At 52.0% G+C, this 24,555-nt stretch overlaps 1 protein-coding gene across 1 annotated transcript in view; it reads right to left on the bottom strand.

Moving 5' to 3' along the window:
* Nucleotides 1–10,331: 10,331 nt before the first annotated feature.
* Nucleotides 10,332–24,555, bottom strand: part of DSCAML1 (DS cell adhesion molecule like 1) — a 242,251-nt gene continuing 228,027 nt past the window's right edge. Inside the window, exons 26-33 of the mRNA XM_060250887.1 lie at nucleotides 17,071–17,358; nucleotides 16,811–16,966; nucleotides 16,098–16,128; nucleotides 14,170–14,288; nucleotides 13,879–14,031; nucleotides 12,741–12,935; nucleotides 12,169–12,480; nucleotides 10,332–11,213 (exon numbers count right to left, since the gene is read on the bottom strand). Of these exons, the coding sequence (XP_060106870.1) occupies nucleotides 10,750–11,213; nucleotides 12,169–12,480; nucleotides 12,741–12,935; nucleotides 13,879–14,031; nucleotides 14,170–14,288; nucleotides 16,098–16,128; nucleotides 16,811–16,966; nucleotides 17,071–17,358 (1,718 nt within the window). The 3' untranslated portion in view covers nucleotides 10,332–10,749. The remainder of the gene's footprint in view (nucleotides 11,214–12,168; nucleotides 12,481–12,740; nucleotides 12,936–13,878; nucleotides 14,032–14,169; nucleotides 14,289–16,097; nucleotides 16,129–16,810; nucleotides 16,967–17,070; nucleotides 17,359–24,555) is intronic.

Genomic DNA, 24,555 nt, shown 5'->3' on the forward strand with positions numbered 1-24,555 from the left:
GGAGTGGTTGCCGTTTCCTTCTCCAGTGGATTGCATCTTGCCTGGCGTGACTTTGTCCCTGGCGTTGCAAAGAGTTGGACTCGCCTGTGGCTGAACAACAGATGTCCTTCTTTGAGACAGGGCTGTGGCTTGATGTCTCTTTCCCTTGGTGAGTTAGACTCCTGCTGCCCAATGGAGCGACCTGCTCAGCAGTGTCCAGCTATGGAGAGCTTCCTGGAACTCTAGCAAGCAAGGGCCCCACAGTCGTGCTGCTTGGGTGAAAGAGGGGGGGAAGGGCCACTGTTGCCCCGGGAGCATTTCCAAGGCCCTTTTATTCTGGGTGGAGCTTCTTTCTGCTGGGCCCCTGCTGCTACTGCAGCCTGCCTCCCTCTGGCTGAGGGCTTCTCTTGACCCCAGCAACATGTCCTTTGGTGAGATGGGGAGGCAGGAAGTGGCATCCTGGCAGGTGGTCTGAGGCTGGCCTTCGATGGCACTCCTCTTCCACCCGGCTTCCTCTGTGGATGAAGGGCTGAGTGTAGCCAGCAGAGCTGAATCCCTTTCCCGTCTGTACTGTGGTGTGCTGGGCAGGCTCCCAAGGGGTCCTGCCCAAGCATTTCTTCTTCCTGTCGTGAAAATGACATGGGAAGTGCAGAAGTGTGTCCCACATCCTCAGCCTCTGGCAGAAGAGGATGGTGGAGGAGAAGACGACATTGGATTTGTATTCCACCCTCCACTCAGAATGGCTCACAATCTCCTTTACCTTCCTCCCCCACAACAGACACCCTGTGAGGTGGGTGGGGCTGAGAGAGCTCTCCCAGCAGCTACCCTTTCAAGGACAACCTCTGCCAGAGCTCTGAATCTGCAATCCTTTGGCCCTCTGCAGCTCACTATAAGGGGCCATGATGCTGAAGGGGGGTGATCAAGGGTCCCTCTAAGCTGAGTTAGTGTGAGCTAGCTCACAGATTTTTAGCCTTCAGCTCACACATTTTTGTCTTAGCTTAGGAAAATTGACCCCAGAGCACAATAATTTATGCAGCAGCTCACAACTTTATTACCAGCCGCTCACAAAGTAGAATTTTTGCTCACAAGACTCTGCAGCTTAGAGGGACTGTTGGTGGTGACTTGTATGCTTGCAGTACTTGCCTGCTGATAAGCCCTTTCTTTCCTCCCGCCCAGCTTGGCCACGGCTTGTTCCACGAGGAACCCCTTCCATACCTGGTGCACCAGCCCCTGCCGTGGCAGGTGCAGTATGTGACCCAGAGTCGGAGAACCAGCCGAGACAGCGAGGTATGTGGGCTCTCCCTCGTTTGCCAGCCAGCTGCTCCAGGGGCCTTTAAACTTCTAGTCATTAAGGCTTTGTGGTGCCAACATGCTTCTCACCTGCTGGATGTCACACCGTAACTGGGAATGGGGGAACAGGACTGGAAACTCCATTTCAAAAGAAAAGCCTTTTAAGATGGCAAAACTTAAGCTTTGGGCCTTTGGCTAATGGCGGCAGGAGGAAGGCAAAGGGGTTGGTTCTTCCAGCAGCAGCAGCAGTCCCAACCGAGTGAACACTGAGAGCCAGCTCTTGGGCACGGAGCCACCATTAGCCTGGAAGGCGCATTCATCAGCCACACAGATCTCGCTCTTGGATTCATTGCTGCAGGCTTTGACAGGCGCACCTCTCAGCAGTGGTCAGCCGCAGTCCCTCCATGCAAGCTCTCGGTTCAAGTGCTTGACTAGTTGCAGGCCCCTTCTTGTTCCAGAGCGGGTTCTAGGTCCCAGGGAGGTGAAAGGAAGCAGGCGGGAGAGCAGGGAAGCCTCCAGCAGCAGCTCCATAGTGGAGGAAAGGCGGGATGTATCTCGGTTGTTCATATTGACTCTGCTTCTTGTTCTTGTTCCAGAAAGGAGGGAGTTCTCACCACGACAGCATCTATTCCATTCCAGGACGAAGAGGTGAGGTCAAATGTCAAGTGGTGGTGGTTTTAAGAGCAAAAGGCTGAGTTGGGAGTATTCCTCCTCACTGGCCCACTGGCAGCATGGAAGGATCTCTCTCTCTCTGATAGTTTTGCCTTCAAGAATTCCCTGCCGCTTATTCTGGGGATGGGTGTGCTCCTTGTACGTGCAACTGCCCCCCCCCCATTGTTAGAATTTGCAGTAGCAGCTCAAAGTCATGTCCTGAGTAAAATGGATTTGTTTCCTCCTGCTGCTGCTATTCTCAGTGGCCTTTGCACTTAATTGGATGAAAGGATGAGCAGGATAGAAAGACCAGAGGAGGCTGCTCCGTTCTTTTCTGCACGAGAGCCAATGAGGAGAAGTGGTGTGGCGTTGGGGCTGTCCTGCAGAAGTTGGGCTGCTGCTGCTGCGATGGCTCTCTTGGCCCCCTGCCTGCGTGCGTGCTTGAGTGGGGGAAGTCAGGCCGTGCTGCTCAGGGCCACGGTTGTCTGGTGGTGAGGAAGAGCCCCTGGCTGCCTTCAGGAGAACAAGGCTTCGTCCACGCGTGGGCAGCCTCCTGCTCTTGGTGGCCTTTCCTCAGCACCAAGCGGCCTGTGCCAGAGGGGTGTGCTTTCGTCAGAGCAGGCTTCAGCCGTGGTGGCAGATAGCTTCTTGTTTTGTGCAGCTTGGATGGGACCGCCTGGACCATGAATGCAACACGCTGGAAGGCGTGTCCTGTTCCTAAAGCGCACAGAGCATTTCAGGAAGCAGCCAGTGCACTGCAGCAGAAGCTGGCCTTAAGGATCTGGGGCCTTAAGCATGCAGGCTGGTGTATCCAGGGGGGCGCCCTGTTGTGCCGCAGCCTGCTCTGCCAACCAGGCCTTTGGGAGGTGCAGATGAGGCTCCTTCTGGCTTGAGCCCCTGTGGGGGGGGGAGGGCACTGGAAGTGTGGCTGTGGTGCTGCGGGGGAGTGGCACTAGGGTGGGGGTGAGGGTCCACCCCCGGCCCCCATTCTGCTGCTCCCCAGGAAGTGGATGCAGAAGAGCGGCAGAGGCTCACACGAGATGCTCTGACAAAATGAGTCAAGACAATGCCACGTGAGGGCATCTCCAAAATGGGGCAAACACACACACACACGTTTTGGCTTTACAAAACAGTGTGGGAAGGGAAGGCAGGAGGCACTCCTTCCTCCTGAGCAGATCGGGCATCCCTGCTGCCCTCTAAAGGGGAGTCCTTTCCCCACTTCTCCCTTGTGCTGGAGGGGTGCCCTCAGGGGCAAGCTTTTCTGGACAGGCTTAGGGGAAACAGCTGACCTCCCCTCCCTTCCCCTCCCACTGGCTGGTGATGTGGAGGGGGCCGCACCGCACCTGTGATGCTGTGTTGTTCTTCCTCTTCTGTCTCCGTAGGTGATGGGAGTGCAGCGCCCAGCAGCGAGAGTGAGGAGCCCAGCGACCCAGTAGAGAGGGCAGCAGGGGCCATCCAGGCTCACTACCGCCTCTACCAGCAGCACAAGCAGGGCAAGTAGAGCACAGTGCCTGCAGCTTCTTTCCACCCCTCGCCTCCTTGTGGTGTGGACCAGCAAGTGCTGCCTGGGCTTGGGGTTTTCTGGGAGGCAGATCAGGCGGGGCTTGCTCAGATCAGGCAGGAGCTTGCTCACGTTGTCCGGCATTTGCTTGAAGCCTTACAGCGAGGGAAAGTATTTGGAAGTGTCTCATAATATTCAGCTGAGAAAGACAGGTTGCTTATCTGTAACTGTAGATCTTCAGGTGGTCATCTGTGCATTCACACTCATGGGATAGAGTGCCTGCGCCGATCCCCGAATCAGTACTTAAAAAGCTGGGGATTTTTTCACGCTCGGCACCAGTGGGCATGCGCAGGCGTCCCGGTACGCATGCTCACCGGAGCCAGTGCGAGGATCCCGCCAGTTCTTTCCTGACCGCTGGAAGCCCCTAACGTAGGGAGACCATCAGCAGTGGGGAAGGAGGGGCGGGTAGTGTGAATGCAGATGACCACTCGAAGATCTACAGTTACAGGTAAGCAACCTGTCTGTCTTCTTCGTGGTCTCTGTGCTTCACACTCATGGGAGATTAGCAAGCCAGACATACCTGGAGGCGGGAATAGACGGCCAACCAGAAGAGACTGCTTGCAGCACCACAGCTCCCAGACGAGTTCTCTGCTGAGCATGCACATGCAGAGCGTAGTGCTTCATGAAAGCATGAGGAGAGGACCAAGTGGCGGCCTTGCATAAGTCCATCAAGGAGACACCCTTCAGGAACGCCACCAACGTTGCCATCGCTCTAGTAGAGTGTCTACGAATGGGTCCAGGCAACAGCTTCTTTGCCAGCAAGTAGCACAGCTTAATAGTTTCAGTAAGCCACTTCGAAAGCCGCTGAGATGAAATTTTGGAACTCAACCTAAGAGCAGCATAGGAAACAAAAAGATGCTGGTCCTGACGAAAACTCTTAGAACGACTCGGGTAAAAAAGTAACGCACGCTTGACATCCAAAGTGTGCCACCGATGTTCCTCGTCCGAGGAAGGCGTGAGGTTAAAACGTAGGTAACCAAACATCCAACTTAAGGTGAAATTGGGAAACCACCTTAGGGAGAAACGAAAAATCAGGAGCCAACGAAACTCCGGACTCCTGAAACACTAAGTATGGGTGGTCACAACACATAGCCATGAGCTCCCCTACACGGCGTGCCGACGTGATTGCCACCAAAAATGCAGTCTTCCAGGATAGAAGCTGTAGGGAACAGGTTGCCATTGCTTCAAAGGGACGCCGGGTCAATCTGTCCAATACTAACGGCAGATCCCACAACTGTGGAGGAGATCTAGACAGAGGATGCAATCTGACCAATCCTTTCAAGAATTGCTTCGAATGAGGATGAGCAAACACCGAATGCCCCTCAACAAGCTCATGGTGAGCTGATAAATAAACTTTAACAGAGGAAAAGGAAAGTCCAGCATCCACCAAAGACAGCAGAAAAATAAAAATTGTCGGTAGACCCACCTGTTGGGGTGAGACCGCAGAATCAGCCAAAAACCAAAGAAATTTACCCCATTTCCTGTCATAGGAAACACGGGTAGACAACTTTCTACTGTTCAGAAAGACATGATTCAGGGCTGTGGCGAAAACATCCACCTGAGGATACCCCCAGAACTGGAACACAGGTTGAAGGAAGCGCCACTGCATTTCCCATTCGTGTGGGGATGCTGCTCCTCTGCTCAACGAATCCGCCTGGAGATTGAGTACTCCTGGAAGGTGTGCAGCCTTTACGTAGATGCCGTGCTCCAGACACTCCAGCCACAGTTCTGTTGCTAGCGCACAGAGCCGTCGGGAGACTGTCCCGCCCTGCGTGTTGACATAACAAAGGGCTGTAGTATTGTCCATCAACAGAGCCACAGCCTTCCCCGCCACCAAGAGACGGAAGGACCGAAGGGCGAAATGAATTGCCAACAGTTCGAGATAGTTTGGCAACGAGTCAGCTGTGGAGGCCACGGACCCCCCCACACATAGAGAATCCATGTGAGCACCCCAGCCCCATAAGGACGCATCTGTGGTGATCATAACTGTCGTTACAGGCAGATGGAAAGGAGCTCCCTGACAGATGTTGTCTCTGGATGTCCACCATTCCATGGCCCGAAGGATCGAGGGTGGAATCATGAACCTCTTTCGAGGTGAGTCCCGTAAAGGCCAAAACTTCCTGAGGAACCAAAGTTGAAGCCCCCTCATGTGCAGTTTCGCGAACAGCAGCACACTGGTAGTCGCCACCATCAGCCCCAGCATCCGCTGCAGCTGTTGTGCTGTGCCCCATTTCCGGCTTTGAAAAAGGTGAATGAGAATGATGATGTCCATCACTCTCTGCTGAGGCAGAAACGCGCAATGAAGATTTGTGTCTAGCAGAGCCCCAAAAAACTGAACTGTCTCTGATGGTATCAGATGGGACTTTTTCATGTTGACTTGCAGACCTAAGGTATGAAGAAGATGAAGAGTGGTTGCAATATGGCCGGACAGACGCTCTTCCGAATCTGCCACGAGGAGCCAGTTGTCTATATAAGGAAAAACGACTATGCCCTGAAGCCGGAGATGTGCAGCTACAACACTCATCATCTTGGTAAACACCCACGGTGCAGTACGCAGGCCAAATGAAAGGGCTTTGAATCTCTGTCTGTGGAGATGACTCCCAGGCCGGTAGATGATGATGGAGGTGGACGTGAAAAGAAGGGATGATGATGTGAGCAGCAGAGAAGTCAAAGGCCCTGTTCCTGAGGGCAGGAGCCCTTGGATTTGTTTGTGGCCACAGAAGCCGACTTGTTATTTCCCCTATAAGGAGATCTACTCTCTGTCTGTGAAGAGCGAGGTCTCCAGGATTGGTCAGGGGAAAATTTCTGATAAGGCCTCTTGGGCCAAGATTTGTGCCACTGCTTAGGTTTGCCAGCCCAAGTAGACGCAGGGACGCCAAGGTTCCTCGAGGTCTTAATACTTTTGTCCATCTCTTGAAGGACGCTATCAGTTGTGGAACTGAAAAGACCTTCACCTTCGAAAGGAAGGTCTTCAACGTAGGCCCTGGTGTCAGGTTGAAGGGCTGTAGACTGTAACCAAGAGTGATGGCGCAGGGAAACAGCGGAAGTGAGGGTCTTGGCAGAGACATCCACCATGTGTTTTGACGCAGCCAGCTGTTGTTTAGCCACAGCAAACCCCTCTTTTTGGAGCTTCTTCAGCAAAGCCCGCTTATCCTCACTCATAGATGAGATCAGCGGTGTGAGCTGTTCCCAAACTGAATACTGGTAGTGAGCCATACATGCAGCGTAGTTGGAGATTTTCACTCCCAAAGCTCCTGCTGAGTAGAACCGTCTGCCAGCATTGTCAGTCTTCTTGCCCTCCTTATCAGGTGGGGAAGAGTGGGTCTTACATGCCTTCGAGGATGAAGAAACCACCACCAAATTGGGTTTGGGGTGAGAAAACAAAAACTCAACAACACCAGCCTCCTGGACACGATACATGTGGTCCAGGCGTCGTGAGGAAATTGGTGTGGATGCTGGCTATATGCGATTCTGGAGAAGGTTCCACTGCCCTGTCCTGATCATCGGTACTGACCTCAGAATCCGATGTCGAGGAATCTCTTCTTGCAGAGTGTTTGGATAACTTCAGGGTCGAGGCACGTTCGGGCGACCACAGCGATACCAATGGATGAGCCTGCAGGTCCCCAGACCGCCCTCTGCGTCTTTCAGGAGGAATTGACACCGATGCCGAAGGTACATGACGAGTGTCGGAGTGATGAGAAACCCTCGAGAAGTGCGAAGCTTCTGAGCGTTGGTCCCATTCCGGGGAGGATACCACAGGTATGGCGATACCACGTATCAATTCATGGGGAGGATACCACGGGTATTGCGATGGATATGGGTAAGGCCCAAATGAGCAAGGGCACCAACGTTGGTCCCACATAGGAGCTGATGGGAGCCATCGACTTGCAGCACTCGACTCGAGTTCTCTCCATCCTGTCATAGGTGGAAACAGTGCTAAAGGTTTGTTCGGCGCCGAGGCCTTGACCTCTGATACCGAACCACTGTCGCTCCAATGACACGACCCCGACTTGGACAAATGAGTCCGCTGGGTTAGGTCGATTTCCTGCTCCAATCCCGAAAAATGGGTCGGCTGAGAACCACATCTTCCCGATACTGATGGACTTTGGGGACTGGGAAAAGCCAGAATCCTCCAAGGTGGAGCAGTTTGCACTCACTCCGATTCCATCGAAGCATCCCTAGAAGGGAAGGAGTGCGGGAAAGTCTGTTCTTCCGCTTATCCAATTTCGGCTTCTTAGACGATCGAGTCCCCGAATTGTCCCGGCGTTTCTTGGTCAGCGTGGGCTCCACTAACCCTTCAGAGGGTCGTTTTGTGGATCGACCCCGCTCAGTCAGCATACCTGTCTGTGATGGCGATGATGGATCGATCGATGTCGAAGCCATAGACTGGGTAGCGTCCCCCATCGATGCCGACGGGCCGTAGCCATTTTCGACGGACAAAGAGCCAATTTGACTAAAGCCACCGATAGCCTTCCCGCCCAATTTTTCTGCGTCTGCCTCAAAAACCTCGAGCAATGAGGGCACGAGTCGACACGGTGTCCCTTGCCCAGGCACAACAAGCGGAGTGACCGTCAGGAGGTGCAATTTTACTACCGCACTTCAGGTAGCACTTGAAGAACCCCCAACACCTTTCCATAGGCACCGGAACCTACGAGGGAAGGGGGAAAGTATGGCCCCGAGGGACAAAGTCCAACAAAAAGTTCTTTTTTAAAAAAAACACTAACAGGGCTAACAAGGCTAAGAAAATAAAAAATGGGCAAGAAAATGGGGAAAAATCCAGAAAGATTACCAGGCACCGACCGGAGCAGTCGAAGAAATATCCTTTCAACGCAGCGGTCAAGGAGGAACTGGCGGGATCCTCGCGCTGGCTCTGGTGAGCATGTGTACTGGGACACCTGCGCATGCCCACTGGTGCCGAGCACAAAAAAATCCCGGGCTTTTTAGGTACTGATTTGGGGATTGGCACGGGCGCTCTATCCCATGAGTGTGAAGCACAGAGACCACGAAGAAGATCTGTCCATCTGCAGAGGACAAGACCACCTTAGCTCAGTACAGCTGGTCTTGTCCTCTGCAGCAGCAGCAGAGAGTAAGTCCTTGCCCTCTTGCGTGAGACAGTCCTTCTGTCTTCTCTTTGTCAGCAGGAATGTGCCCAGCTCCTTCACTCTCTCATCATAAGCTCCTTTGGCCAGGCTGAAGCTGGTCCAAGTTGTCTCCTTCTTCCTTGTATTGTTGCAAACAGTGGATGCTCTGCTTCTATTAATGGAGACTAAAATTGCAAACATCTTCTAATTTCATGGCTACAGTCACCATCTGGAGTAATCTTGGATCCCAGGAATGTGAAGTAGTGACAGACATCACATTTCTGGGATCCAATATCACTGCAGACGGTGACTGCAGCATGAAATTAAAAAAACGTTTGCTTCTTGGGAGGACATATATGGCAAACCTTTTGCTGTTGTTCATTCACACAGTCGAGTCCCAACTCTTTGCGACCCCATGGATAAAGTCACGCCAGGCTATCCTGTCTTCCACCATCCTCCGAAGTCTGCTCAAATTTGTGTTAGTTACCTCAGTAACGCTGTCCAGCCATCTCATCTTTTGCTGTCCCCTTCTTCTTTTGCCTTCTGTCTTTCCCAGCAAACCTAGACAGTATAATAAAAAGTAGACATCACCCTGCCAACAAAAGTCCGTATAGTCAAAGTGATGTAGTAGTAGTAGTAATATATGGCTGTGAGAGTTGGACCAAAAGGAAGGCTGAGCGCAGAATAGATGCTTTTGAGTTGTGGTGCTGGAGAAGACTCTTGAGAGTCCCTTGGACTGCAAGATGATCAAATTGGTCAGCCCTAAGGGAAATCAACCCTGACTGTTCCCTGGAAGGTCAGATGCTGAAACTGAAGCTCAAATACTTGGCCCCCAAATGAGAAGGGAGCACTCCCTGGAGAAGATCCTGATGTTGGGAAGACAGAAGGCAAAAGAAGAAGGGGACGGCAAAAGATGAGATGGCTGGACAGCATTAACTAACATGTAACTAACATGAATTTGAGTGGACTCTGGAGAATGATAGGAGACAGGAGGGCCTGGTGTGACTTTATTCATGGGGTCACAAAGAGTCGGACTTGACTGTGCGACTGAACAACATTTCAGTAGACATTTTTGCAGCCTGATCTCAGCCAACATCCTGAGCTCCGTTCTACATGTCCTGCTGCCAAGGCCGCAGTAACCCCCCCTCCAGCTGTGCATTTTAGCCACTAGATCCAGGGGGGCAGCAGCTGTGGGGGTCTGAAGCAGCAGGACAACGTTGGAGTCCAGCGGGGGCATCTTGAAGACCACCCCGGCTTGAGCCAAGGCAGAAGCTTTTGGGAGCACACATGTGGAGAAGGAAAGGGGGAGGGCACACACAACAAAGCTCCTCCTTGAATGGAACTTGCCCCCTCCCCGCCCCTCCTGCCTTGCTCTCCACGTGAGCCGCTGGTCCGCCTGCCTTGGGGGCTCAGTGCACTGAGGAGGCTGGAACCAAGCGCCTTTTAACTGTTCAGCTGGGTCTTGATCTGTGGGGGTGGGAAGGGAAGGAGCTGGCCTATTGATAGCAAACCCCCTGCAATGCTTCAGAAGCTAGCCCCATACAGAGCCCCCTCTAGGCTGAGCCACTGGTCTCCCTCCCTCCTGCACAGCAGCCTTGGGAGCCAGGGATGGATCTCGCTGGCTGGCGGAGGGAAGGGCTTGGTCCAGCTGCATTTCCACAGCTGGCCTCGGGCTTTGTGCTCCAGGTCTCTGGAGGCCATCTCTTCTGCATGCCCAGCGTGCTCCATCCCAACAGCTGCCCTGCACAGTTCAATCAAGGAGCCCACTGTTATAGAAACATAACTTTATTGCACACTGTGCCACTTTTGAGATAGAAAAAGGTATTAACACAGAGGCAGATGCAAATCAAAGCAAGTCCCAACGTTTCCCAAACAGTAAAACAACATGCAAGTCTCAAAGGAGTCTCTTCCAAGCCCACAGCTGGGTGGCCGAGGGGGAGAGGGGGAGAGAAAAGGCACACAGGGCTTGTCTTGTGTGCTCTTGCCAATGTCTGAATCACAGAACAAAAACTCCAGTGAGAGAGTCCCAAATCCTTTGCATCCTTGGCTGATTTGTTTGCCCCAAGTTGGGAGAAGAAAATAGTTTTATTTGTACAAAAAGAAGTCCATTCTGTACAAGAGCGTATTTTATTTCAATATAAATAATGCAGGAAAAGAGCAAAAGTCTGTGTTGGCTTGGGTCGACTGCTACACCAGTGTGTAGGATTTGGAGTAGGTGCCAGCTCCTTGCTTTTGTGCCCTCCCTATCCCGGACGTGCTCATTTCGAGAAGCGAGTCCCTGGACCCCCCCATTTTGGTGGCGGGAGGCAGCCGAGGCTCCACGCTGGGGGCAGGGGTGGCTTCTGTGCCTGAAGTGGGGACTGCGGTGGGTGCCACAGCTGCCGCAGCTGCCGCAGGAGGGGCCGTGCTTGCCAAGCCAGGGATGGTGAGAGTCCGCTGAGGTAACGTGGTTGTGGCTGCGTTCCCGTGTGGCACCGCCAAGGCCTTGCTGCTGGAGTCTAGCGTCAGGTGCCTTGCCTGCGGGTGGTAGGCCCGAGCCAGATTCCGGACGGAGGCCTCCCGAGGGGGGACCACCGGACAGGGCTCAGGGTGCTCTGGCTTCCGGAAGAACCCTTCGGACTTCACATACAAGGGCAGGTTGCAGTAATCACCTGCAGGAGGCAGAAAGAAGCCAATGAAGCTGGGGCGGGGGAGGAGGGAGACGGTGCCAAGCACAAGCTGGAAAACAGGCCACTCTGGCCTCCAGGGAACCAGCAGCTCTCTTCCACTCCCTTGATTAGGTGGGAGAGAAGGAGCGCCACCCCCCAAGGTCAGGCTTCCGCAGGGCTGGAGAGCCACAGCCGCAATGGCCGCCAGAGGAAGCAGCTGCTCTGCCCCCCCTCGAAACCCCAGAAGAGCCCAAAATATCCCTCCCCCACCCACACATTACAAGGATCCCCTTGAAGAAAGAGCCAGCATGCGTTCCCTTTGCAAGTGAGACTGGAGGCACTGCTTGTAACCGGAGGATGACTGAGCCCACCAGCTGTGCCCAGATTGCACAGACGTCCCCTGTAACTTGGGGACAGGGCTACTGACACACCGAGGTCGGAACTGGGGGAGGGGGGATAAATCTACAAGCAAATAAAACAGAAGCAGTCGGACAGGCTGAGGGGAAATAAGTGTGAAGCAGCTTACCAGATGATAATTTATGATTGTTTTTAAACAACCCAATGAAAAAACAAGGATTCATTCGCAAAACTAAAACTTACTTCCCATATCTGCTACAGTCAGTAAATTTTGTAGTTTGACATAGTTGATCAATTGTTGTTTTTTTTAAAAAATAATCAAAAATTCTCACTTCTGTTTTTCAGGCTTGTAAAGAAAAAGAGGCTTGACCTGGCGCAACAAGGCCGACTTCTTGGGGAATTTTAATCACAGACTTCTTGGTGGTCTCGGGACACGCGCTGGGCTTTCCTTTGCCACAGGCACTGGCTGCCTGTTGAGTGCAGCAAAGACCCTTCTCCTCTTGGCCACACGAGCAGACTGCGGGGGGGGGGGCTGCCAAGGGCAAGGGCAGGACTGGCAGCACCAGGCAGGGGGGAGGGGCAGCCACGGCTTCATACTCACTTTTGTTTGCTCTGTGAGGGATGGGCACGGCGACACTCTTGCCCCGGTCACTGTCTTGTGGCTTGGGGGGGGAGGCAGTGAAGCGGCAGATGCCCGGCTCAGAGGGCGTGCTCATGGATGTCATGCTGTCTGCATTCTCATTGGTGCCCGTGGTCATCTGGTCTGAGGAGCTATCTGAGATGAAGCACTCAGTGATCTCAAACTTGGCGTGCTGCAGCTGCTCCTCCAGCTTGGCGTGCTCGTAGGCCCGGGCCAGCTCCTCGTACGTGGACGAGGCACTCTCTGTGGACACCATGCTGTTCCGTCCTTTGTCTGAAGGGGCGAGGAGAGGGAGAAAGGGGGGGTGTTTGTGCCTACCTTGAACCCGAGCCTGTCCGGGGGGCACGAACCAGAGGGCACATTGCTACACAACTCCCAAGGAAGGTTGCTTTTCCTTTTCCGGCAGGTGCCAGGAAACCTGGCAGTGGGAGGGATGCTGGCAGGCAGGGCATGTGCCCCCCCCCACAGCCTCAGAACAGCTTCTACATTCATCTGGTCTGAGCAGCTCCCTCTCCCATCCCCCCCCCACTGACCCGTGTCCTGCGAGAGGCTCGCACTGTAGCTGTCGCTCTCTGTCACCGTGATGCCATGCTGGGACCCCACAGTCCTCCAGTCGGAGGTGAGGGTCCGTGCTGGTGTCGAGGCCTGGCACTTGCTGAGGGTCCATTGGCTGGAATATCGGTTCCTGGTGCTGTGTACGGACTTGACGCTTTTCCGGGATACGGGGTCTGGAAGACAGATGTTGCAGAAGGGAGTCTCACTTGCCCTGGGAAAGCTGAAGAATAACCCAGAAAGCGGTTCCACACCAGAACAGCTGCCACAGGCCCTGCAGGATCAGACCAAGGGCCATCCACTCCAGCATCCCATTTCCCACAGGGACAGGCAAAGCTTTACTTGGAAATTAGATCTGCTTTATCGCCGTAGATTCAAGGTGGCTAACAAGAAGAGAAGAAGAATTGGTTTTTACACCGCTTTTCTCCACCCCAAGCAGTCTCCAAGCAGCTTCTTATCCTCTCCATGAACCGGCCCCTTGTGAGGCAGGTGGGCGGAGAGAGCTGTGACTGGCCCAAGGTCACCCAGGAGGAGGACGAGGGGGAATCAAACCCAGATCTCCAGGGGAGAGTCTGCTGCTCTTAACTGCCCCACCAGGCTGGTTCCCCGCAAAGCAACAGCAAGCTGAAAACAAGCCAAGGTCTCCCATTCAATCGACAGCATAAAAAGAACACCTGGGAGAAAAGAATTTGTCTTCCACTAAATGTGCTTTGAAAACCAGACCTCTGTCCCGAAGGGCCCTCTGAAAGGCTTAAAATAAGCACAAAAACCAATACAAGGATGAAAAGGCTAAGTGAGGTGTCCCTTACAGTTACCAGTATAATACAAACAAGGCAGCTGCGCACGCCATGGGCAGAGAAGTGCGCAAGAAAGACGAAGGCCGAGCCAGAGCGAATGAAAATGCCTTGTGCCTGAAGCCATGGCAGGCTGAGAGCACAGAGGTGGAGTCGTGACTGCAAAGTGGAACTGCCTGCAGTGGGGCCAGAAGCGCTTGCCTGGAGGGGGAGGGAGGCTGCCTGTTCTCCCAGAAACTCCTCGTTCTTCTGACCTTGGAGCCCGAGAGGCTCTGTGGGTGGAAAGGCTGGCCTCAAGCCCACCTGGCTGGGGAGTGCTACTCACTTGTGCCAGGGCGGATGTCAGACATATCGATCAGGGGCCCCGTGTTCTGGATCAGCGCTGGATGGTGTAGGGACACCCCGGTACAGAAGCTTTGAGGGTTCACGGCCTGGTTGAACTCTGTGTCAGTCACTGGCATGGTTGCTTTGTCATCTCCTGTGGAAGAGAGAGCAGGAAATGGGCTGGATTTCCGCCCCCCATGGTTGGCAAGCCCCATGGCACGAGAAGCCTTGAGGGCATGAAGACAGAGCAGGGGGGCTCGCCAGTGGGCGGGCAGGTGGAGGGAGAGCTCACCGATCTGCTTGATGCCTTCCTTGTCCTCGATGAGGAGCTGGACGCGGGGGATGTCGATGTGCAGCCGGGGGCCTTGGGGGGGCCCCTTCACTGGGGTGTCAAAGCTGCGGTTGTTCTTGCTGCCAAGAAGAGAAGCAACCATCAGCCAGCAGCTCTTCAAAGGAGGCCACTCCCCAGGGTGGGTCCTTCTCCAGCTGCCTCTTGGGGAAACCACCAGCACTGGTGGAGGATTTCTCTCTTTAGCACACGTTGGCTTCACTAGGCAGTTTCTATGTAAGTGACTTCAGGGGCCCTCAGAGCAGCAGAAGACGACGGAGGAGGAGAAGCAGCCAAGGTGGACTTCCTGCAGGGCCCATTCCGTATGGACACGGGGGAGGGGCTCCAAGGGGCGAGAGAGGCTGGGGGAGCAGGAGGGGGAGGGAGGCAGAATGAACCTAAGGGGTTGGGGGGGCTGCTTCAGCCGTCTCCACAGAGACCTCGTCCTGCATCAAGGAGAAGCTGGGGGCAGATCATTGGGCATTTCCACCCACATATATGGAGCTATATAGATATATGGGTGGAAGAGCTACTGGAGGGGGGGAGGGAGCAGCCAAACCTCATAGGAGCTGCAAGGAGGTATTTAGATGGGCCAGGACAGATGGGTCGACGTTGCGTTGGGGGGGGGGGCCTACAGAGCGAGGCCAGGAGGAAGCTGGGCATAGAAGCTACCGGCCTCAAGCTTTAGGAAATGTCAGCAAAATGTAATAATTATGATCTATGATATCAGTGGTTCAGTGTGCTTTCCTTTTGCTGCTTAACTGGTAATGTCTCCTTTTAATATGAAATGTGTGCATTTGTGTACAGACATATATTGCAGGCCCTAAAATAAGCTGTATTATAGCAACAAATGGAAGTATTTTAAATAAATCAAAATCACAGCAAAGCTTTTGCAATTATTTCCCTTCCCATGAAACAAGAGATCATTAGAACTGGAAATATGTGTGATGGGGTTTGGTGTGTATGTGGGAACCCCTCAGATGTTTGGGGGGGGGGGGACAAGTGGCTGTGTAGCAGCCCCCACCATCCGATTGGGGAGCCAGGTCTCTGGCATGGGAGGCACAGAAATAGACCCATGAGGCCTGTCAGGGCCAAAGCCCACCCAGAGCAGACCAAAGTTGCCCATGTGCTGAGTCAGAAGATAGCACACACTGCCAGGCACTGCTTCACAGACGAGCCCCTGGAGAAGGTGGGCAGGTGGAGTGTGAATGCCGGAAATTCCTCCACCACATGGGCTCAGGAGAAGAGGTCTTGCTTCCCTCCTTTTGCTCTGTGGCCGTCATCTGGAGGGCGGGCTTTTCTGTGTCTGCTACGCTTGCAAAGAGTAGAGGCTGAATGGCATCTGGACTCTCCTGGCCGCTACGAAGTGACTGGAGTCAAATCTAGCTCTCTATGTGCTGCCATTTCTCTGTTCCTTGAGGGTAATCTGAAGGGGGCCTGGCTTGCAGCTGTTTGTCACTCCACCTTCTGTTGGGAGCGTGTTGGTGCCTTTCCTGGGTTTTTGTCTGAAGCCCTCCTCTCGGGTGTGTCTTGAACAGGCTGTGCCTCTGAATGGCCAGCAGAGGCTGGAGGGGTGGCGAGGCAGGGAAGGGAAGGGACCCCCAGGTGCAAAGGAGACAGGAGCTGCTCAAGTGGCCAGAAGTCGGGGGGGGGCAGAGGGGGGGTACTTGTTCCAGGTGCCAATGGAGGGGGAGGCACCACATTGGGTATGGAGTCCATTGTATTCTATGGGACTGTAAGACAGAATGGCCCGTAAGGGGGTGTCATTTTTTAATTTTGCCCCCCTCCAAAAACATGTTGATCTGGTGCTGCCAGAAGTGAAGCCAGTGATGCCTAGTAGCCCTCGGTGAAGTGCTCAAGCCAGAGGAGTGTGGTTCGTGGTCTTGACCCACCTGATGAGCATTTCAGCCAGGCTCTTTGCATCTGCAAAGAGGAAAAGGAGAGTGAGGACTTGTGGCTAGCGCAGAGCCCACCCCCTCCTCCCAGGGGAATGAAGGCAAAGGGAGACCATTCCAGAGGCCTTGCTGGGTCATGCAGCCACCCGAGAGAGAGAGGCTGGTGATCCTCAGCTTTAAAGGAGCAGGAGGTGGAGGAGGGGGCCCCTTGCACTGCACCTCTGGCTCTCACCAAGAGGGAGCAGCAGCATTGCCCTCCAGCCTGGCCACAGCAGCAGAAACAACAGGCTCTCTTTGCTTTGCTCTGCACTCTTTGGAACAGAGGCTAGGCCTCTTTCCCAGGGGAAGACCACTAAGCTCCCTTCCCCACGCTGGTGCTGAGACTCCTGGTGCCAGCCTCCAAGACCTCTGGCCCTTCTCCATCACTCTCAAGGCTTGGACTCCACCAGCTGCACACACAGCAACTCTTGGGAAACAGTTATGAGACACTGAGGCAGTTTCTAAGAGTTGCAAACTCTTCATTAAAGTCTGCATTACATTGCAACTTAATGGTCCCAAGAGCAGCAGCTTCCCATGTCCTCAGGCCTGTCTCTACTAGGGCCTTTGGCCATCTGGCCTCCTTGCTTTCATTCCTTTCCCAGGGGGGCTCTTGGGACAGGCCCACCTTCCCTCTCCTCCCCTCCCCTCCCTGGGAGGGCCAGCAGGTTCACCTCTCAAGCGCTTCAGCCGCTTCTCCTTGCGCTTCTTGCGGATGACAAAGAGCAGGGCGACTCCCAGCGTGGCCAGGATGACCGGGCAGCCAATGGTGAAGAGTTTCTTCACATCGTCCCCTTCCCCCTGGGCAGACTTGATGGGTGGAATGGTACCTAGTCCCAGAAGAAGACACAGGTCCTGATTCCAGCGGGGCAGAGGGAGGCCTTTTGTCCCACAGGCCAGGAAGTATCTCCCACCCCTCACGGCTGTCACTCACTGCCGTCGTAGTCCAGGGTGGCAAACTGCACAGACTCGTTGCCGCAGCCAGCGCTGTTGCAAGCCTTCATGCGCAGCTCGTACCAGGTAGCCTCGCGCAGCTCGGTCAGAAACACTTCGCTGGAGTAGTTGGCACGCAGATTCTGCCACACCCAGGTGCCCTTGGGCCGGTACTCCAGAACAATGGCGAGGATGGGGCAGCCCCCACTGCTCCACCCCTGCAGGTTCAGCCGGGCATGCGTAGAGTTGATGTGGGTGAACAGGTGGTGCTCCTTGCTAAAAGAGGGCTCTGGAAGCAGACAGGAGAGGCGGAGGGAGACGCATCAGCGCCAGGGGGCAGGAGGAGTGTCAGAGAGAGAGAACCCACAGTGGCCAAGAGCTGGCCTGGCCCCACCACCCTGCCTGGCTGCTGCAGTGAAGTTCTCAGACAGCACCCTGGCTTAAAGATAAAGATGTTATCAAATAAATGTTTTGATTCATGGGGCACCCGGTAGCAAATATTAAGAGCAGGGGTCGTTTTGTAGAAAAATAAGTGGTGGAGCTCATCCAGGGATTGTCATGCAGCTGCAATGCTATTCAATTGACAAGGAGGTGGAACTCTCAGAAAGGTTCAGGAGCTGCACACCTGTGAGCTCCCATGGAATCTGAGGCTTGATGAAGAGATTAAACACAAACGGTCTGAAGGTCAGACCTCAAAGAACTCCTTGGAGTCAGCTTTAGTTGTTTCACATACAGAGCTGGAGGAATATATCAAATGACCAATAGGGCCTTCCTCCGTGGTCACTATACTCTCATAAAACAAGCAAACACACACATCCAGAAGCAAAAATAGGATTGTTGAAGCCACAGGTTGCTTCCTGGAAATTTATAAAAGGGGTGGGGGGAGTGGAGGCAATTTTTTATAATATCAGTTGCAAAAAGGTTTTGAGGATTCTCCAAGAGATTAAAAAAACCATTTCTACCTCATAAATTGTGGGTTCCTGTAAGTTTATGGAATAGGTCACTAGGTGTATCTTCTCATGCAAACTGCACCTGCACAACTAAATCTTCAATGATATAATAATCTATAAATGAAAATTATGTCCACACTACAATTGGTGAGGATTTCACCAATAGAACAGATTATGCTCCTTATACTACAAGTGGATAAAACATGGTTTGGATCCTGTTACCGTTAGGTGGGAAGAGCCCCGTGGCACAGAGTGGTAAAGCTGCAGTACTGCAGTCAGAGCCCTCTGCTCACAACCTGAGTTTGATCCCAACAGAAGCTGGTTCAGGTAGCCGGCTCCAGGTTGACTCAGCCTTCCATCCTTCCAAGGTCAGTAAAATAAATACCCAGTTTGCTGGGGGGAAGTATAGATGACTGAGGAAGGCAATGGCAAACCACCCCGCAAAAAAGTCTGCCATGAAAACATTGTGAAAGCAACGTCACCCCAGAGTTGAAAATGACTGGTGCTTGCACAGGCCACGACCTTTACCTTTTACCGTTAGGTGGATCTGTAAGTGGCTGACAGATCACACCCAAAGAATGCTTGTGAATGGTTCCTCATTCTCTTGGAGAAGAATGACAAGTGGAGGCCTCAAGGGTCTGGCCTGGGGCCTGTTTTGTTCAACATCTGTCTGTTGAGCCAGAGGTGGGAGGGGGGTTGTCACGACTCGGGGGTTTTACCAATTGCTGCCACCACTCTGGATTAATGGTCTCCCTTGAGAAGGCCCAGAGTAGCCTCCAAAGCCCTTCCAGACCTCCCTTAGCTTAGGCCAAATAATGGGCGTGAGGACCAGGCAAAGTTAACAACGGGGGGGGAGGAGATTTATTTAAAAAGTCAGTGCAATATAACAAACAAGGTGCATAAAACAGTAAAAGGGATGAAGGGAAAAATAACCAAATGCCCTAAAGCGTCTATACAGTCCCTACTGTAATACCAACACTTACCCCCTTGGGTAAGGGTCTTTCCCCTGCTTCCACCTCAGCCTTCCAGGGAAAGAACACCCCCTTCCTTGGCTTGGCCCTTTATTTTCTCCTCCCAGGCCTCACCCCTCTCTGGGCCAGTTTCCCTCCAAAACCTGGCCACCCAATCAGAGGGACAGGAGATCCTGGGAGATGTAGGCTTTTCCCAGTAACTCCTAGGCAGGCTTCCCTGGGGCTTGCAGGCCTTGCTAGGCCCAGGATCATGACAGAGGTTGAGCCTTTAAATTGCAAGGCTCCTCCTTGCCAGAGGCACAAGCCTTTGGTGCGAGCCAAAGGGCATGAGCCAAACGGCTCCTCGCCTGAGGGTCTTGCCTGGGGATTCTGAAGGAAGGTGGGTAGTTCTTCACAAGTAGTCTCAAGCGGCAGTTGGTAGTGGAATTTACAGGGAAGTCAAGATAAAGATAATTTTGAAATGGATTGCAGCAGCATGGCTGGTGAGGGAGCTGAGGCAGTGGCATGTAAAGACTGTGGGATGTTTGTATTTCTACCTGAGATTAGAATTACACTTGCAGCAAGTGTAAGTTAGTAGCCCTGCTAGAGGAGAAGATACGGGGACTGAAGGCACGATTGCCCACACTGCAATGTATAAAAGAAGGTGAGGATTTTCTTGACAGAACCCATAAGGCGCTCTTGAAAGGACAAGAGGAGAAAGAGGAAGTGGTATCTTAGCAACTGGAAGAGAACCCAACACAGGAGGAGGGCTCGTGGAAAATGTAACCCAAAGGAGCAGGAAAATCAGATGTTTTCCCCACACTGCAGAGGCTCAGGCTGCTTAGCAATAGGTTCCAGGATCTCCCCACAGTAACTGATCCTGAACCATTGGAACAAGGGCTACTTCCCCAGTCTCTGCAAAGCTTAAAGAAAGTTTCTCAGGATCCTGTGGATAAGAAACCTGGAGCTTCCACTCCCCAATATAGAAAGAGGAGGGTGGTGGTCATTGGAGATTCCTTGCTCAGAGGGGTGGAGCCCAAAGTGTGCTGACCGGACTTGTCATCCCGAGAGGTCTGCTGTCTGCCGGGAGCATGCATCCAGGGTGTGACAAAGGACTGGAAGACTTATCAAGCCCATGGATTATTATCCCTTTTTGCTGATCCATGTGGGAACAAATAATACTGCCCGTCTCAGCCCAGAACATATTAGAAAAGACTCTGGCTCTGATTCAGAAGGTGAAGGAGCTGGAGCACAGGTTGTGTTCTCATCAGTTCTTCCTGTTGAAAGCCATGGCTTAGGACGAGAAAGAAGAATACTTCAGACAAACGAATGACTACGTCGATGGTGTCACCAGGAAAGATTCGGATTCTGGACCATGGCTTACGCTTTCGAGATGGTGGTCTTCTATCTAAACTAATAAGGAGGGCTTTAAACTAAATTGTATGAGGAAGCGAGACAATAATTCAAAACCTCGTATGATGCCAGAAACTGGGGATAAAAACACTAAAGCTTTGCAGAGAGTGGCAATACACTAGTTAACATGAACTTGTAGGTATGCGCGGAAACTAAACCCTCAGGACGCATAAAACATGGATTTTGATGTCTCTACGCTAATGCACAGAGTATGGGAAACAAACAGGAGGAACTGGAAGTCCTAATACAGGAAGGAGACTATGACATAATAGGCCTTACTGAAACTTGGTGGGATGACACTCACAACTGAAATATTAGGATTCAGGGGTACAACTTATTTAAAAGGGACAGGCAAATGAGAAAGGGTGGAGGCATAGCAGTATATGCGAAGGAGGTATATACTTGTGAGGAAATATGTGAGCCTGAGCATGGCAGCTCAGTTGAGAGTCTTTGGGTAAAAATAAAAGGAATAACAGTGATATTATGAAGAAGAAGATATTAGATTTATATCACCCCCTATACTTTGAATCTCAGAGCAGTCACAATCTCCTTTACCTCCCTCCCACACACAACAGACACCCTGTGAGGTAGGTGGGGCTGAGAGAGCTCTTACAGCAGCTGCCCTTTCAAGGACAACTCCTATGAGAGCTCTGGCTGACCCAAGACCATTCCAGCAGGTGCAAGTGGAGGAGTGGGGAATCAAACCCAGTTCTCCCAGATAAGAGTCCACACACTTAACCACTACACCAAATTAGCTCATAGTGATGATGGGGGTCTGCTATAGACCACCAAGTCAGGCAGAGGCCGAGTAGTGGCCACGGCCCTGACCAGTCTCCATTATTCACAACTTAGGAGACACATAGGCACCACCATCTGGCAGCAGAATGTTTATGATACCGAAAGGACCTGCTGTGTTTCAAGGATGTACTCTCCAATTTCACAGGCTCGCTTATCTTTTCACAGTATAGTGTGAGAATGCTTTTGTAGTAGGAAAGATAGTTGTTGCTTTAACCTCTGAACCCAAGATTCAAATGAAGCATCTTCAGTAGTTTTATGATACTCTATATAGCAAGCAGGTAACCTTTTGTATCTCAGTAATTCCACTGACTCTGTTAAGTGGAGCACCTTTGAATTCCTGAATAAACAAGTTTATTTGAAAGCAACAAAGGACTGCATTATTGGGAATATCGGGGCTTGACAGAGATACTCCTACAACAGATTGCAAAGTTCTCCAAGAGAAGGGACACGGTGATCATGGGAGATTTCAATTACCCAGACATCTGTTGGAAGTAAGGTAAGGTAAGTTTAGGTAAGTTGACCCGCCAGAAGGGGAGCCACTTAAACAGCATTTAAAGAGGACTGTATATTTTAATATATATATATATACAATGAAGATAGAATGCCAGCAGGGGGTTGGGGGCTTTCCAGTGTTTTGCACTGAGTGTCACATGTATGACTATCTGCCCAAAGGACAGAAGTCTTGGGTGTGTGCTCGATGCAAGGAGCTCCTGGTCCTCAGGGAACGAGTTCGTACCCTTGAGGCCGAGGTGACTGCCCTGGAGAAGCAGAGACGGTCAGTTAGGCACTTGGGGAAGACTCTCGGGGGCGTATTAGATGAGCCCCGCTCTGAACGTAGCAGCCCCGTTGCTGCCAGAGAGCGTGAGGGTCGAGAGGGAACAGGGCACCGTGCTGAGGATAAGGGGAATGCGCCCTCAGAAGGGACCTCTTCTTCGGTCGGTGAGCGGGAATCCTTTCGCGCCAAGGAACCATCCCTGAGCAGGGGGAGAGGGGGGGTATTGGTAGTTGGTGATTCGATCATTAGGCAAGTAGACAGCCGGGTGGCGAAACCGCGTACTGACCGTATGGTGACTTGCCTGCCTGGTGCGAAGGTAGCGGACATTACGCGTGTAGTAGATAGACTGATAGATAGTGCTGGGGAGGAGCCTGTGGTCGTGGTGCATGTTGGCACCAACGATGTGGGGAAATGCAGTCGTGAGGTCCTGGAGGAAAAATTTAGGCTGCTAGGCGGGAGACTTAAGGCCAGGACCTCCAAGGTAGCCTTCTCGGAAGTGCTACCTGTTCCACGTGCAGGGCAGGAGAGACAGGCACAAATTAGAAGTCTCAATGTGTGGATGAGACGATGGTGTAAGGAGGAAGGGTTTAAGTTTGTTAGGCACTGGGATGCTTTCTGGAACAAGCGGGAGCTGTACAAAAGAGACGGTCTCCACTTGTCCCCGGATGGAACCAGGCTGCTGGCGCTTAAAATCAAAAAGGTGGCAGAGCAGTTTTTAAACTAAATCTTGGGGGAAAGCCGACAGGAGATGAAATGTCTCTGGTTCGGGAGGACTCGTCTCAAAGAGATGAAGGGTTAGCTGCTATTTTTCTACCGGGTAACGGACCGGAGTTGTCCACTGTGAAGGTGACAAACAATATGGACTGTCTGCCAGTGTCTCGAGGCGGCAGGAGGAAGGTGGCGGGCCTAGCTCGCCTGGGAAATTATAGATGTTTGTATGCAAATGCTAGAAGTGTTCAAAGTAAAATTGGTGAATTGGAATGTTTAGTGCTGGGAGAAAACATAGACATTGTGGGAATTTCAGAAACTTGGTGGAATGAGGAGAATCAGTGGGACACGGTGATTCCTGGATATAAGCTATATCGGAAGGATAGGGAGGGAAGGGTTGGAGGTGGGGTGGCTCTGTATGTCAGAGAGGATATACGGTCCAGTAAGGCTGAGATCAGAGAATTAGATTCACTTTTAGAAATGCTTTGGGTTGAAATAGAGGGCCCAAAAGGAAATTTAACTATGGGAGTTTGTTATCGCCCACCAAATCAAAAGAGAGAGGACGATTATAATATGATGGAAGGCTTAAAGATAGCGGCTAAACGTAAAAACTGTGTTGTAATAGGTGATTTTAACTACCCGCAGATTGATTGGGTCAATATGTGTTCTGGTCGAGAGAAAGAGATTGAGTTTCTTGATGCTCTCAATGACTGTGCTATGGAGCAGATGGTCTCAGAACCTACCAGGGGTGGGGCGATCCTGGATTTGGTCCTAAGTAATGCCCAAGACTTGGTGAGAGATGTAAAAGTGATTGCGCCGCTTGGGAGCAGTGACCATAATGTTATTGATTTCACCGTTTGTATAAATAGGGAGTTGTCCAAAAAGACCACCACAACCACGTTTAACTTTAAAAGGGGTAAATACACTGAGATGAGGAGGCATGTGAGGAAGAAACTGAAAGGAAAGGTACATACGGTCAAAACCCTTGAGAAAGCTTGGACGCTATTTAAAACTATAATCCTAGAAGCTCAGATAAAATACATACCACAAGTTAGGAAAGGCACAAACAGGCATAAGAAAAGGCCTGCGTGGTTAACAAATAAAGTAATGGAAGCTGTAAAAGGTAAGAAGGACTCCTTTAAGCGGTGGAAAACCAGTCCAAGTGAGATTAGTAAAAGGGAACACAGGCTGTGGCAAATCAAATGCAAGACTGTGATCAGGCAGGCAAAAAGGGACTATGAGGAGCATATTGCAAAAAACATAAAGACCAACAATAAAACTTTCTTCAAATATATTAGAAGTAGGAAACCAGCCAGGGAGGCAGTGGGGCCCTTGGATGACCATGGGGTAAAAGGATTACTGAAGGAGGATAGGGAAATGGCTGAAAAGCTAAATGAATTTTTTGCCTCCGTCTTCACTGTAGAAGACGAGAACTTTTTGCCCGCCCCAGAACCACTAATTTTGGAAGGGGTGTTGAAAGACCTGAGTCAGATTGAGGTGACAAATGAGGAGGTCCTACAACTGATAGACAAATTAAAAACTAATAAGTCACCGGGTCCGGATGGCATACATCCGAGAGTTCTGAAGGAACTCAAAGTTGAACTTGTGGATCTTCTAACAAAAATCTGTAATCTTTCATTGAAATCTGCCTCCATTCCTGAGGACTGGAAGGTAGCAAATGTCACCCCCATCTTTAAAAAAGGTTCCAGAGGAGATCCGGGAAACTACAGGCCAGTCAGTCTGACTTCAATACCGGGAAAGTTGGTAGAAACCATTATCAAGGACAGAATGAGTAGGCACATTGATGAACACGGGTTATTGAGGAAGACTCAGCATGGGTTCTGCAAGGGAAGATCTTGCCTCACTAACCTGTTGCATTTCTTTGAGGGGGT

Source organism: Heteronotia binoei, chromosome 12 (genome assembly GCF_032191835.1).
Source record: "Heteronotia binoei isolate CCM8104 ecotype False Entrance Well chromosome 12, APGP_CSIRO_Hbin_v1, whole genome shotgun sequence".
NCBI lineage: Eukaryota > Metazoa > Chordata > Lepidosauria > Squamata > Gekkonidae > Heteronotia > Heteronotia binoei.